General features: G+C 39.7%; 3 protein-coding genes across 3 annotated transcripts; 2 read left to right on the top strand and 1 right to left on the bottom strand.

Annotated features, from left to right (window-relative positions):
* Positions 1-6,362: 6,362 nt before the first annotated feature.
* On the top strand, positions 6,363-7,231 carry LOC148350968 (histone H2B 1/2). Its single transcript, XM_088319733.1, has one exon. The coding sequence runs from the start codon at positions 6,385-6,387 to the stop codon at positions 6,757-6,759; it is 375 nt and encodes a 124-aa protein (XP_088175859.1). The 5' UTR covers positions 6,363-6,384; the 3' UTR covers positions 6,760-7,231.
* A 3,118-nt stretch (positions 7,232-10,349) lies between these two features.
* On the bottom strand, positions 10,350-10,761 carry LOC148350967 (histone H3). Its single transcript, XM_088355944.1, has one exon. The coding sequence runs from the start codon at positions 10,759-10,761 to the stop codon at positions 10,351-10,353; it is 411 nt and encodes a 136-aa protein (XP_088212070.1). The 3' UTR covers position 10,350.
* Positions 10,762-11,128: 367 nt separating this feature from the next.
* LOC148350966 (histone H2A-like) lies at positions 11,129-11,512 on the top strand. The gene has a single exon (XM_088319732.1). The coding sequence runs from the start codon at positions 11,129-11,131 to the stop codon at positions 11,510-11,512; it is 384 nt and encodes a 127-aa protein (XP_088175858.1).
* Positions 11,513-11,929: the final 417 nt, after the last annotated feature.

Genomic DNA, 11,929 nt, shown 5'->3' with positions numbered 1-11,929 from the left:
CAGAGTAATAAAGATATGTGTCTTTTCTGTCTGTTGAAAATGAAATATTGCTGAAAACCCCATAACAAAACATTGCTTCGTTTATCAGGTCATATTGGCGTTTTCTAGGTTTTCAGCTGGTTGAATAAGATTCATTGGATATAAGATAAGGCATCTAATTTTTGTTTAACATGGGGGGAGGGGATAATAGTAATTAGGGGTTCGTCCATTACACTTTGACACCCCTGATTCAAAATAAATCATTTAACAGCTAGCAGAATGGTCCTCTTTTGGCCATACACGTGTGTTCTTTATAGAATATTATTGAAATAAAACGGAAAATATATTAAATCAATGCAACTTTCTAGTTTATGTTGTTAACATTAATTAGAACAAGTTTATATGATGCTGTCCAGGAAAGCAGACTTAAAAGAAAGCAAATGCACTTTTACTTTTCACAGTTAAATCAACATGTACAACAGTTTCTTTAGAAGCAACGTTCTTAGTATTTTATTTAATCATTATGGAAGCCGCCCTCCAATTGGCTGGCAACCAATTCAGGGTGTCCTCTGCTCACGGCCCGAAGATAGCTGAGATGGGCTCCGGCACCCCCGCAACCCTGCTGCACAGAAAAAAACAAAATATATATTAAAAAGATTTTTTTATATATTGAAGGATTTTATACACTTGACTATAAGGGATTTTGTACGATCAAATACAAATTACATTTAAATGCAAAATATATTCACCGGCTGAGCTGTGGGCAGGTCATTGCAACCTAGTGGAGGATGATGTTAACAGAAAACAGTAGGAACTGGGACGAAGGGCTGATATTATAATCAGCGCTTCCTGACGCAAGAGGGGCCTTCATTACGCAGGAACGCTCCTGGCCCGCACAAGGGAGGAGCCGGCACACCACCTGGCGGAGAGACGTGGGTTGAGAGAAGATCGAGAGGGAAGATCGAGAGAGGAGGGTGGACAGAAACTCGAGTGACACTAATTCGGCTAATTCGATGGAGTTCACTTAGTTAAATTAAATCTGCCCCGTGTGAAAATATCAGCTATTCTTGTCCATCTTAGGGCGGCATTAGCTCAGGTGGTAGAGCCTTTGGGATCAAGAGATCACAGGTTCAATTTCCGGCTCCTCCGTGTTTAATGTCGAAGTGTCCTTGGGCAAGACACTGAATCCCTAATGCCCCCAATAAGAAGGTCGGCGCTTTGCATGGCTGCATGGCCACTATTGGTGTGTGAGTGTGTGTGTGTGAATGGGTAAGTGTGAAGCACGTTGTAAAGCGCTTTGGGAGGTCTTCATTGACTTGAAAACCGCTATATAAATGCAGACCATTTACCATCTTTTTGCAAAAAGAACTAGCGTGCATTGTTAGGTGGTGTTTGGTTAATGGAGTCAGATAAGTAATTCGAACAATTTGGTAAACGGTACCTTTTTAATATACTTAATTCCTAACAATATATAATATATACTTTTGCCAATTTCTGCCAAACCTTCTCCCTTTCCTCAATAAGAGGGCATGCCGTAGCGCTAAAGATTCAGAGGGTGATATTTGCTAAAACTGGATCGAACTGAATTTTGCCAATGGTATGATAAGATTAGGGCAGACACGAGGCTTCCCGGCAACAGTTTTCCGGACACCACTTAAAAACAATATTGAGAAAGTTCAACCACTGAATTGATTGATACATTGAGGCCTCAAGTGAAAATAATAAGAAGTACATACATCGATAAAATGTATGCATAAGCATAAAGTGCATTTAAACATTAATAAATAATATGGTTATCAAAAAATAAAAAAGATGATTAAATAGTAAAACTAATCCAACCGAAAAAATCCATGCGATCATTGCCCATTTTTCCTTCGAACATATTTTACACCTTGATTAAACTCCACGAACAGTTGCCACAGAATTTCGATGCGTGGCACTACAGACAGCTTACCATAGACACGCCTTTTCTTCCTGGCTTGACAAGTTTGTAAACCGGTTGAACGAGTACAGTAGTTTGAAACTCATGGCCCTGGATCCAATTGTGGCCCACAGGATGATAGTATGAGGCCCCTGCCTTAATGTGGTAGTTTAAACTAAAGGAACAAGAATGAAGGAAGTGCATTAGACACCTCGTGCTGGTAAAAAAAAAATCAAAATATATAAATGTATGTGAAAAAGGCACACATAAAATAATTATCTAATAAAATTACATGTTTAAAAATACTCACAGTTTAAAAAAAAATTAAAAAATTGACGTAAGATGATATATCATTGTCGGCTTCCTACTAACAAACATAACATGCATTTTTACTGTCTTATTTTTCCTTTTCCTATATGTCTTTTGTCTCCCCTTTCCTGTCTTCATCCATCCATTATCTGCACCTATTATTCTCAGTAGGGTTGCGGGGGCGCTGGAGCCCATCCCAGCTATCTTCTGGCAGTGGGCAGGGGACACCCTGAACTGGTTGCCAGCCAGTCACAGGGCACACAGGGACAGACAAGTCACTCGCACACACTAACCACTCATCCGTCGTGCCGTCCTTTTTTTTTCCTTTTATGTTTCTTCTCTTCTTCTTTCCTCCTCATTTCTTTTTATCCTTTCTCTTTTCTTAATTTTGTCTTTTATCCTTGTTTTTTATTTTATTGTATGTCTTATTTTTTTCTTTATTTTTTTCATTCAGTGTTTCCTTTTCACCGGTCCTGTGAAGTTTCCTAGGGTTTTTCCCCTTTCTATTTTGAGTCACAAAAGGCTGGAGGGTGAAGGTTAAGTATGCCTCCCAAAAAACAGTTTGTATTAGGTGCAAATCAACACAAAATTGGTAATTTCTTCAGTGTCAATAATAAGTCGAAACGTAATGCAGAAAGTGATAACAACGGCAATAATACCGGCACGAAAAAACGGCAACGAAAACATGTGTGTTGAAAAAACAATTTGACGAAAGAAAATAAACAAAAGAATACTACGAGCAAGAAAATGACTCTTCTGCCAAGATTGACTAAATTATATTTCTGGTTACACAATGTGGAGGATGGTAATGGGTTGGACTTGAGAAGGCATTGCAACTGTGGCGGGACAGCAAACCACGAAGAATATATGAACTGAAAAATCTGAAGTCATAACTGCTTTGGATTACCAATTAACTGTGATGATTAAAACTGCACGAGTATATAGACTAATATTTCAGCAATATTATTTTGTATAGTATACAATATTTTTGTGAACTGAAAAATCTGAAGTGATAACTGCTTTGTATTACCAATTAACTGTGATGATTAAAGCTGAATGAAAATATAGATTAATATAATTATTTCAGAAATATCATTTTGTATAATGTACAATGTTGTTGTGAACTGAAAAATCTTGAGGTGATAACTGATTTGTATTACCAATAAACTGTGATGATTAAAACTGAATGAATATATAGATTGGTATTATATATTTGTCGCTGATTTACAATTTCAACCTTGATAACTTGATAATTTTGGGGACCCATAGATCTCTGTTGGGACCCATACATTTTTGAGCATGCGAGTCCCCGGGACCCATCACTTTTCAGAGGTAAAATCACCACTGATACAGCAACAGCTGCTGGTTAGTTAGTATGCATTGTCTTCTTTTTTGTTGTGATTGCTTTTCATATTAAATATTGATGTTTTTAAAATATCTATTTGTTTTGTGTAGTGTTTTATTCAGGCTATTTGAGAACAGTGGAATATTTTTGGGTCAAAGGTTTACTTGTCGGCTTTACCTCACCTAGATCCTAGCTCTAGCCGCTCCACAGTAAATTGAGTTTTGATACACCTGGGTCAAAAAAAGATGCATTGCACAAATTAGATCAGAGATGGACAATTTCGGCCCACGGGCCTCATGTGGCCTATCAGGCTTTTCATCTGCCCCACCAAACAAAAACGATTAAATATAACTACAATTTATATAATAGTGAATTAAAAAAAAATACAATTAAAAAAATCGTTGGACACATGGAGAGGATGGATGAGAAGTGAATGTTGAAGAGGATCTACAGAGCAGAAGTAAATAAAAGGAGACCAAGGGGAAGGCCGCGATTGACGTGGATGGATGGTGTTATGAGTGCATTGCAGGAAAGCGGTCTAAATCTAGAGGAAGCTAGAGCTCTTGTTGGTGATAGGAATGAGTGGAGAGGTGTTGTCAAAGGATAGTGGGATAATTACACATGTTCTAAGGGATGGGCAGGGCACCCGTATGATGCTGCAGGGGTAAACCACTGAAAGCTGTCGGGCCCTGCTGTTGAACAGAAGAGTGTGTTGTGTCACCCTGAACCGAGTGACATGGCTGCTTTCTTGTGTCCCGTTTCATCTGGAGGCTTGTGTGTTGGGGCTTATAGCCCGGAATATTATGGTATTTTTCAATTCACCTTTTAACGTATTTAAATTGAAACTATAGAGAAATTGCACAGAACAACCGAAAAACCCGGAGGAGAAAAATGTTCTTACTATCATTCATGTTAGTCAAAAAGTTCAGGTTTTGTTTTCATCAGAAGCGTGGCTCTCATGTATGTGGACACAAAATGAGGTTTTTAGAAAATATTTGTTGTACTTAAAGAAAAAAAATGTATCAAACAATGTACTTAAAATACATTTACTAGGATCTTAAAAATGCAGAGATATCAAAGCCCCTCTAACACAGGCTTGGCTACACATTAACTAGATATAAATGAACAAAATGAATGCAAGATTGGTCGAATAGCAACTGGTTCTAAAAAAAGACGTAGGGAACGCACACACACATTTTTAAGTTATTTTTTTAATAGGCCACCTTCAAGAATTTTCCAAATGATAAAAAGTCGAAAAAGCTGGATCTTCTGAATATACTGGTATATATATATATATATATATATATATATATATATATATATATATATATATATATATATATTTTTTTTTTTTTTCCCACAAATGATTACATAGTTAATACATATTTACAAATGTAGATCATGTAAAATTATGTTCCACGTACGAAAAGAGTGAACTATTTTTTTAACAATAACCTTGTAGTGATAATATGTATCAGGTTACTAAAAAAACTAAACAAGTGGAGTTTTCTATATCCCATGTCTATCAACCTAGCTGCGACAAGCATTGGCTGATTGGCTAATTGGCTGATTGGCTGATTGGTCTAATTGGCTAATTGGCTGAGTGGTAGTTTTTTGTATCCTTTGTTCATTATACACAAAGATACTCAGACTTAAAAATCAAACACTTTGATAAACATTTGAGAAAAAAATGGTGAAAATGGCTGACTGAAAAAAGCCGGAGCTTATTTTGGTCCTATCGTGGCAGTTCAAACGTTTTACATTGATCAAATCATGTTATCAGTTATTACAACAAGCTATTATTTGTTAAACGAATCACATGTTATCATCATTGAAACAAAATAAATTAATACCTATCTCTTATAATGAAGTCATATATTAAATATAAGATTTTGGTTTCCCATCTCACCATTTGACTCAACATAATCATACACAAAATTAGACTGAAACAATCTCGATAATCTGTTATTATTTGTGGCTGTTGTTTTTATGGTTACATGTAAAACTATATGAACACTATTCAAGCGGGTGCTAAACTTCTCATCATTTTAAATTCGAATTGGCACCAATTGACTTTTCAGGTCGAATCCATTAGGCTCATTAAATAAATAAAGAAATATTAACGGAGAAAAACTGCGTAATCTGCATTTGGATACAAGCCGTATTTCACATGATTGGGCTCAGTGTGTGCTCAGTTTATACTTGTAGAAAGCACGTTATATTGAATCCGTTTCTTCGCTGGAAAACCTAAGTGACAACATACTCAGTGAATTATTTTTATAAGCTAACCAATTTCACAATGTTTTTGTTTTGTCTCAGAACAATCGGTGAAGCACGTAAATAAATCAAACAATGTTGTCTCCGCATGATTGCTGGACTTTTGATAAGAATGAGCGTAAATGCAAACAACACAGCAACAGATATGAACAAAGCAAGATTGTTTACAGACCGCAGTTTTTTTCTTTCAAATTAGTAAAAATGTGGCTCATATTTGCAAAGACACATCACTATGGCTAACTTTATATTGTATTCATAATTTCACATTATTTTGAGAACAAATTGATATATTAAATATCTACAGTAACAAACACTATAAAATAAGGCGCTACTTTTGCCTATTTTTAAATTCAAATTGGCGCCACCTAACATTTCACGTCAAATCCACAAAGGCTTATTGAAGATTCGCTTATGTGAGCGTATTGGCAGTATGAGCAAATAAAAATGGGGCGCTGGCACATCAGTCTTTGCATGAGGCTTCTACAATTACACAGCCCCCCTTTACTTCATCACCTCATTCCACATCTCTAGCTCTGTACTTGCTATTATCAGGATGCCTGAACCAGCTAAGCCAGCACCTAAAAAGGGCTCTAAGAAAGCTGTCACTAAGTCTGCCGGAAAAGCCGGTAAGAAAAGGAGGAGGGGAAGGAAGGAGAGCTATGCGATCTACGTGTACAAGGTCCTGAAGCAGGTCCACCCCGACACCGGTATCTCCTCCAAGGCAATGGGCATCATGAATTCGTTCGTTAACGACATCTTCGAACGCATCGCCTCCGAAGCTTCTCGCCTGGCCCACTACAACAAGCGTTCCACTATTTCATCCCGGGAGATCCAGACTGCTGTGCGTCTCCTGCTCCCCGGTGAGCTGGCTAAGCACGCCGTGTCTGAGGGCACCAAGGCCGTCACCAAGTATACCAGCTCCAAGTAAATGGATTACGTTCCCAAACCAAAGGCTCTTTTAAGAGCCACCTATCTAATTTACATAAGGGCTTGGTTCTGATTTACACATTAAGACTTCTTGACCAAGGCAATTTAACAAAGCGTGGTCATACACTCTGCAAGAGGAAACTTTCACCGTGAAACCTGTGAGATTCACAATTTCATCCAGAGAGGATCAGCAAGCCGTGCGTCTTCTCCCCGGCAAGTTGTCTTGACTCTCCGCGTCTGAGGGCACCGAGGCCGCCATTTAATGAAGACTACGACGCACAGTCGCTTAATCTCGGCAGACCGTTAGGGAAAGAAAATGTAGACTGCCACACGAGAAACCGTTATGATGCAATGCTATTCAAGAATAAATACATGTCCAGATGTGGCTGTTTTGAACCGCATTTAATAAACCCACTCTCCGTGTAAAATTTGCAGTACTTGTAGCATTTGTATTTGGCTTTTATGGTCTCATGAGTAAAGCTCCCTTGTGTGGTTAAAGTAGCCTCATTCTTACAAAATGACTTAAGTGTTTTGTCATTATGAGAGGGAAAAGCCGGACCCCAGGCTAAATGGGCGAACGCAGGTCTTACAAATTTCATTGAAGGAAAAAAAAATGTTTTTATAGAACTTTCTACTTGACTTAGAAGCGGCAGCTTATTTCTCCTTATTTTCAGTTGCCTAAAAATATAACTGGAAGACTGAGGACAAAGTGGTCAAAGGGCTACCGCCATCTGGAAAAATGGGGATTTATTCTTGTCACAACATTACTGGTAAGACTAATGATTAATTTGGCCTATGGTGTGACGCCTTTGCACTCGTTTTACGAGATTACTTCGAAAAAGAGGGAAGTAAAACAAACATTTTTTTTTTTTTTTAAATGTACTTTTCTGCAGGACAAACGTTTTTCAAGGCTGGAAATGTGAGTGGTGAAGGACATTCTGAATTTTCGCCTTTTGTTCTTTTCTGGGACCAGACAGAATCTGGACATTCATTAGTTTAGTTTTATGATGATTTTAAAACCGAATGAAAGTAAAACGAATTGATTAGGGAAGTGCCCTTCCACCAAGAGGCCAGGAGTGCGCGTCCCCCAAATGGCATGCCAGAATGTTTCAGACCCTCTTCTAGTGATAAAGTTGGACATGCAGCATTAAGGACACTCAAAGTTCAGACCTAACATTACAAAGCAAAAAAAACATGAACTCTCACTTCAAGGTTGAATAAGACCATTGATGTGAATAAATACATTTAGAAGGTTAATATGTCACTAAAATATGTGGATACATGTGATGTGCATTTATAAAAACTAAGTGAATGTGATTAATGTGGCTGGAAATCTCATCTGATTGTGACGGCATACTCTGACCCAATAATCTTACAGTAGCTTTCATCCCTTATATTAATGTAAGGCTTTTATTCTTTTTTTTGGAGGCTCAAGACATTCAGACTTTAGTAAAGGCTAAAGTGTAAAACTGTTATTTTCGATTGTTCTCAGCTCAGGGATGCTGCTGGAAATGTGAATTTCCCTTCGGGGATGAACAAAGTATTTATCTATCTAATGGCATGCCACTGCAAACACTACATAAAATATATCAACCCTCAAGAACCATATCAGGTTGTCATGTGACCGAAATATTTATAGACCATTACTGTAAACAATATAAAGGATTTCTAAAAAGAGTTAACAGGAATTTAAAACACAGTAAAGACTGAAATGTTAATTATTGTTCTATCCGAAAGCCATGACTTGTTCTCAAATATTAAAACATGGAATATCACAGTCAAAAATATTGGTGTCAAATTTGACCCTAATCTGTCCAGTTAAGCTGAACCGTTTTATTTTTTGGGGGGCGAAAAATTCACCTATGCTGAGTTTACAATTCATGCGTTTGTTACCTGAAGGTTTTTATACATTTAACTATTGAGTGCAATGAAGATTTTCACAGGGTAGGCTTAAGTTCAATGAGCAGTGAAAGTTCAGGGCACCCAGGCCTGGTAGGAAGTGTTGTTTACAGGAGTGGCGGGAGCTGACATGGGGCTGATAAAATAATCAGCACATCCAGACGCGGAGGGGCCATGAGGACGGCAGGCATTGTTTTGATAAACGCTCTCCATTGTTTTGAGGAACCACTGACATCGGGACGCTAGTCTCTGAGGTGCTGAAGCCCATGGGAGGAGCCAGCACACCAGCTTGCAGAAAGACGTGGGCAGAGAGAAAAAAGGCTGGAAGGCTTGACAGAGACTAAAGTGACACTAATTCGGCCATATTCGATGGAGTTCACTTAGTTAAATTAATAATGAAATTAAATCTGCCCCCGTGTGAATATGTCTGCTTTTCTTGTCCATCTTTTCCATTAAGAAACATGCGCGCATTGTTGGGTGAATGTAGTCAGATAACTAATTCGAACAATTTGGTAAACGATACATTTTAATATTTATTTCCCAACATACGCCTCAATTACTGAAATGTAACTCTCCAGTCTCTTTAAGTCTAGCATCGAAAACCTGCAACTCGTAGGAAATATCGCAGCAAGGCTTTTAACTAAGACAAGAAAGTTTAATCAAATACCCTGATTTTAGATAAACTGACAGGGAGCCAATGCAGGTTAAGATGTGATTTTCAGGTCCTGATGGTATTACACAAAATTATGCATGGACTTGCCACCTCATATGCTTTGTATTGAATTACCCCGTGTTCCTGCTTGAGCCTTTGCTCGGAATAGGTTGATATAGTAATCCCAAGAGCCCAGAAGAGACCCGCATGTTTGAGAGCGTTCTCCATTAGGGCCTCAGTAAAACTGCTTAAATCTAAGCTTAAAACGCTGTCTATCGCTTATTAATTAACTATGGTTCATGTTGACAAAACATGTATTGCAACATTCATTGCAGCCAGGTCATCCTGGAAGGGAGATAATCATTGTGTTCCTTTCTCAGTTTTCATTTCCATCCTGCTGCTGATTGGCGGTTACACTTGCCCTGGTGTAGCATCGATCTATCTCTCTAGATTCTAGAGGGCACCAAGGCGACCAGACTATTATTACGCTATCCTTTGGCCGTACAAGGAGTTTTCTAGGACAACAAAAAGGTTCTCATGCAAACTCGAACGACCGATTCAAAAAACCCTATCCTGCTGTTGACGAGCTGGAATTTGACTGTTCTTTGACCAAACAATTTATTTTCAGTGTATCGACCCACACCCTCTTAATAACATTTCTCCGGGAAGTTTGCAATTGATAATGGTGGAATCGAGCAGTGATTTTCGACACTCTGGTATGCTGTGGGATATTATCCAAGGTCACTTCTTAAAATTGTTTTAAACAATTACGGATAATTTTCTGCAAATATGTCAGTACCTTAAAAACTAACCTCATCATCAATTAAACATACTAGTCAAAATCGTTCTATAATATTTTGGTTAGTGGTGTGGCACAGAAGTGTCCCGGCTCAATAAAGGTTGAAAAACACTGGAATAGGATATGGGTTTAAACGGCAACGTTTTCGTACATGAATGTTAGATTGGGCAATAGAGGAAATCATCATTTAGTTGTGGATGATGGCTCTTAAAAGAGCCGTTGTGCGGTGGAGGAAGTTTACTTTAGGCTCTTTCACCACGGATGCGGCGGGCCAGCTGGATGTCTTTGGGCATGATAGTGACCCTCTTGGCGTGGATGGCGCACAAGTTAGTGTCCTCGAACAGACCAACGAGGTAGGCTTCGCTTGACTCTTGCAGGGCCATCACGGCGGAGCTCTGGAAGCGCAGGTCGGTCTTGAAGTCCTGGGCGATTTCTCTGACCAGACGCTGGAAGGGAAGCTTGCGAATGAGCAGCTCCGTGGACTTCTGGTAGCGGCGGATCTCGCGGAGAGCGACGGTACCGGGCCTGTAACGATGAGGCTTCTTTACGCCTCCGGTGGCCGGGGCGCTTTTGCGAGCAGCTTTGGTGGCCAACTGCTTCCTGGGGGCTTTGCCACCGGTGGACTTACGGGCTGTCTGCTTAGTTCTTGCCATGATCGGTCTTAGGTGAGGTTTGGCTTTTCTAAGGGAATCGAGTGGGGAGAAAGGAGCACCAGCCGTTTTTAAGCGTAGGAATCTGAGGGCGAATGCATGACGCTAGACAAAGAGGCAGGCCCTGATTGGTGCCACTGTCCAGTGGGGTTTCGCTCAGTTGTGAAGAAACGCCTCCCACCAGTGCTATGTCAATAGGGGGGGCATTACATTCAAACTGGCCGCCAAAATATACCCTTCCCCTCTTCACTGAAATGCTATTTTCTGGTTGGTCCTACTCAAAGTTCCCGCGCATGATCCGCCTATTAAAGCAGGACTTGAGCTCCGACCAGCTCACTCTCAGTTTTTCCAAACTCATAAAATTATCACCATGAGCGGAAGAGGCAAAACCGGCGGCAAGGCCAGAGCAAAGGCCAAGACCCGTTCTTCCCGTGCCGGACTTCAGTTCCCAGTCGGCCGTGTCCACAGGCTGCTCCGCAAAGGCAACTACGCTCAGCGTGTTGGTGCCGGTGCCCCCGTCTACTTGGCGGCCGTGCTCGAGTACCTGACCGCTGAAATCCTGGAACTGGCTGGGAACGCCGCTCGTGACAACAAGAAGACCAGGATCATCCCCCGCCACTTGCAGCTGGCCGTCCGTAACGACGAGGAGTTGAACAAGCTTTTGGGTGGAGTGACCATCGCTCAGGGCGGCGTGTTGCCCAACATCCAGGCAGTGCTCCTGCCCAAGAAGACCGAGAAGGCAGCCAAGAAGTAAATTCCAGATTATAGAGGACTCCAAACGGCTCTTTTAAGAGCCACTCTAAGCTTCTTATAAAGAGCTTCTTCCGCCAAACAATATAAATGGATGCACATTTACTTTGTAGGTGTGTATTCCATTGTAAGGTTTCCCCAAATTCAATTAACAAGTGCAAATTCTACATACTTTGTTATTAAATGGATGAACATTTGAGTAGTGTTTTTCCACTTTAGCTTCAAATTTTAGGCCTGTAGTTGGTCAGAAACTTTAAAAAAAAAATATCCACATGAATGTAATTTAAAAATTGGCAATTTATCGTTGCAAATGTCAAACGTTAGCTTTATTCCTGAAGTGATTTTGAATGAACAATTATTTTAGAAGGTAGGGAATTCATAAACTTCGAAATGCATTATTTTGTTTCTACACCCTTGCAAT

This window comes from Urocampus carinirostris, chromosome 16 (assembly GCF_059441175.1).
Source record: "Urocampus carinirostris isolate Australia breed hairy pipefish chromosome 16, RoL_Ucar_1.0, whole genome shotgun sequence".
Taxonomy (NCBI): domain Eukaryota; kingdom Metazoa; phylum Chordata; class Actinopteri; order Syngnathiformes; family Syngnathidae; genus Urocampus; species Urocampus carinirostris.
This window is presented reverse-complemented; position numbering and strand designations above follow the sequence as displayed.

Excerpts from the sequence above, each read along its gene's own strand:
- LOC148350967 (XM_088355944.1), bottom strand. The coding sequence starts at position 10,761 with ATGGCAAGAACTAAGCAGACAGCCCGTAAGTCCACCGGTGGCAAAGCC.
- LOC148350968 (XM_088319733.1), top strand. The coding sequence starts at position 6,385 with ATGCCTGAACCAGCTAAGCCAGCACCTAAAAAGGGCTCTAAGAAAGCT.
- LOC148350966 (XM_088319732.1), top strand. The coding sequence starts at position 11,129 with ATGAGCGGAAGAGGCAAAACCGGCGGCAAGGCCAGAGCAAAGGCCAAG.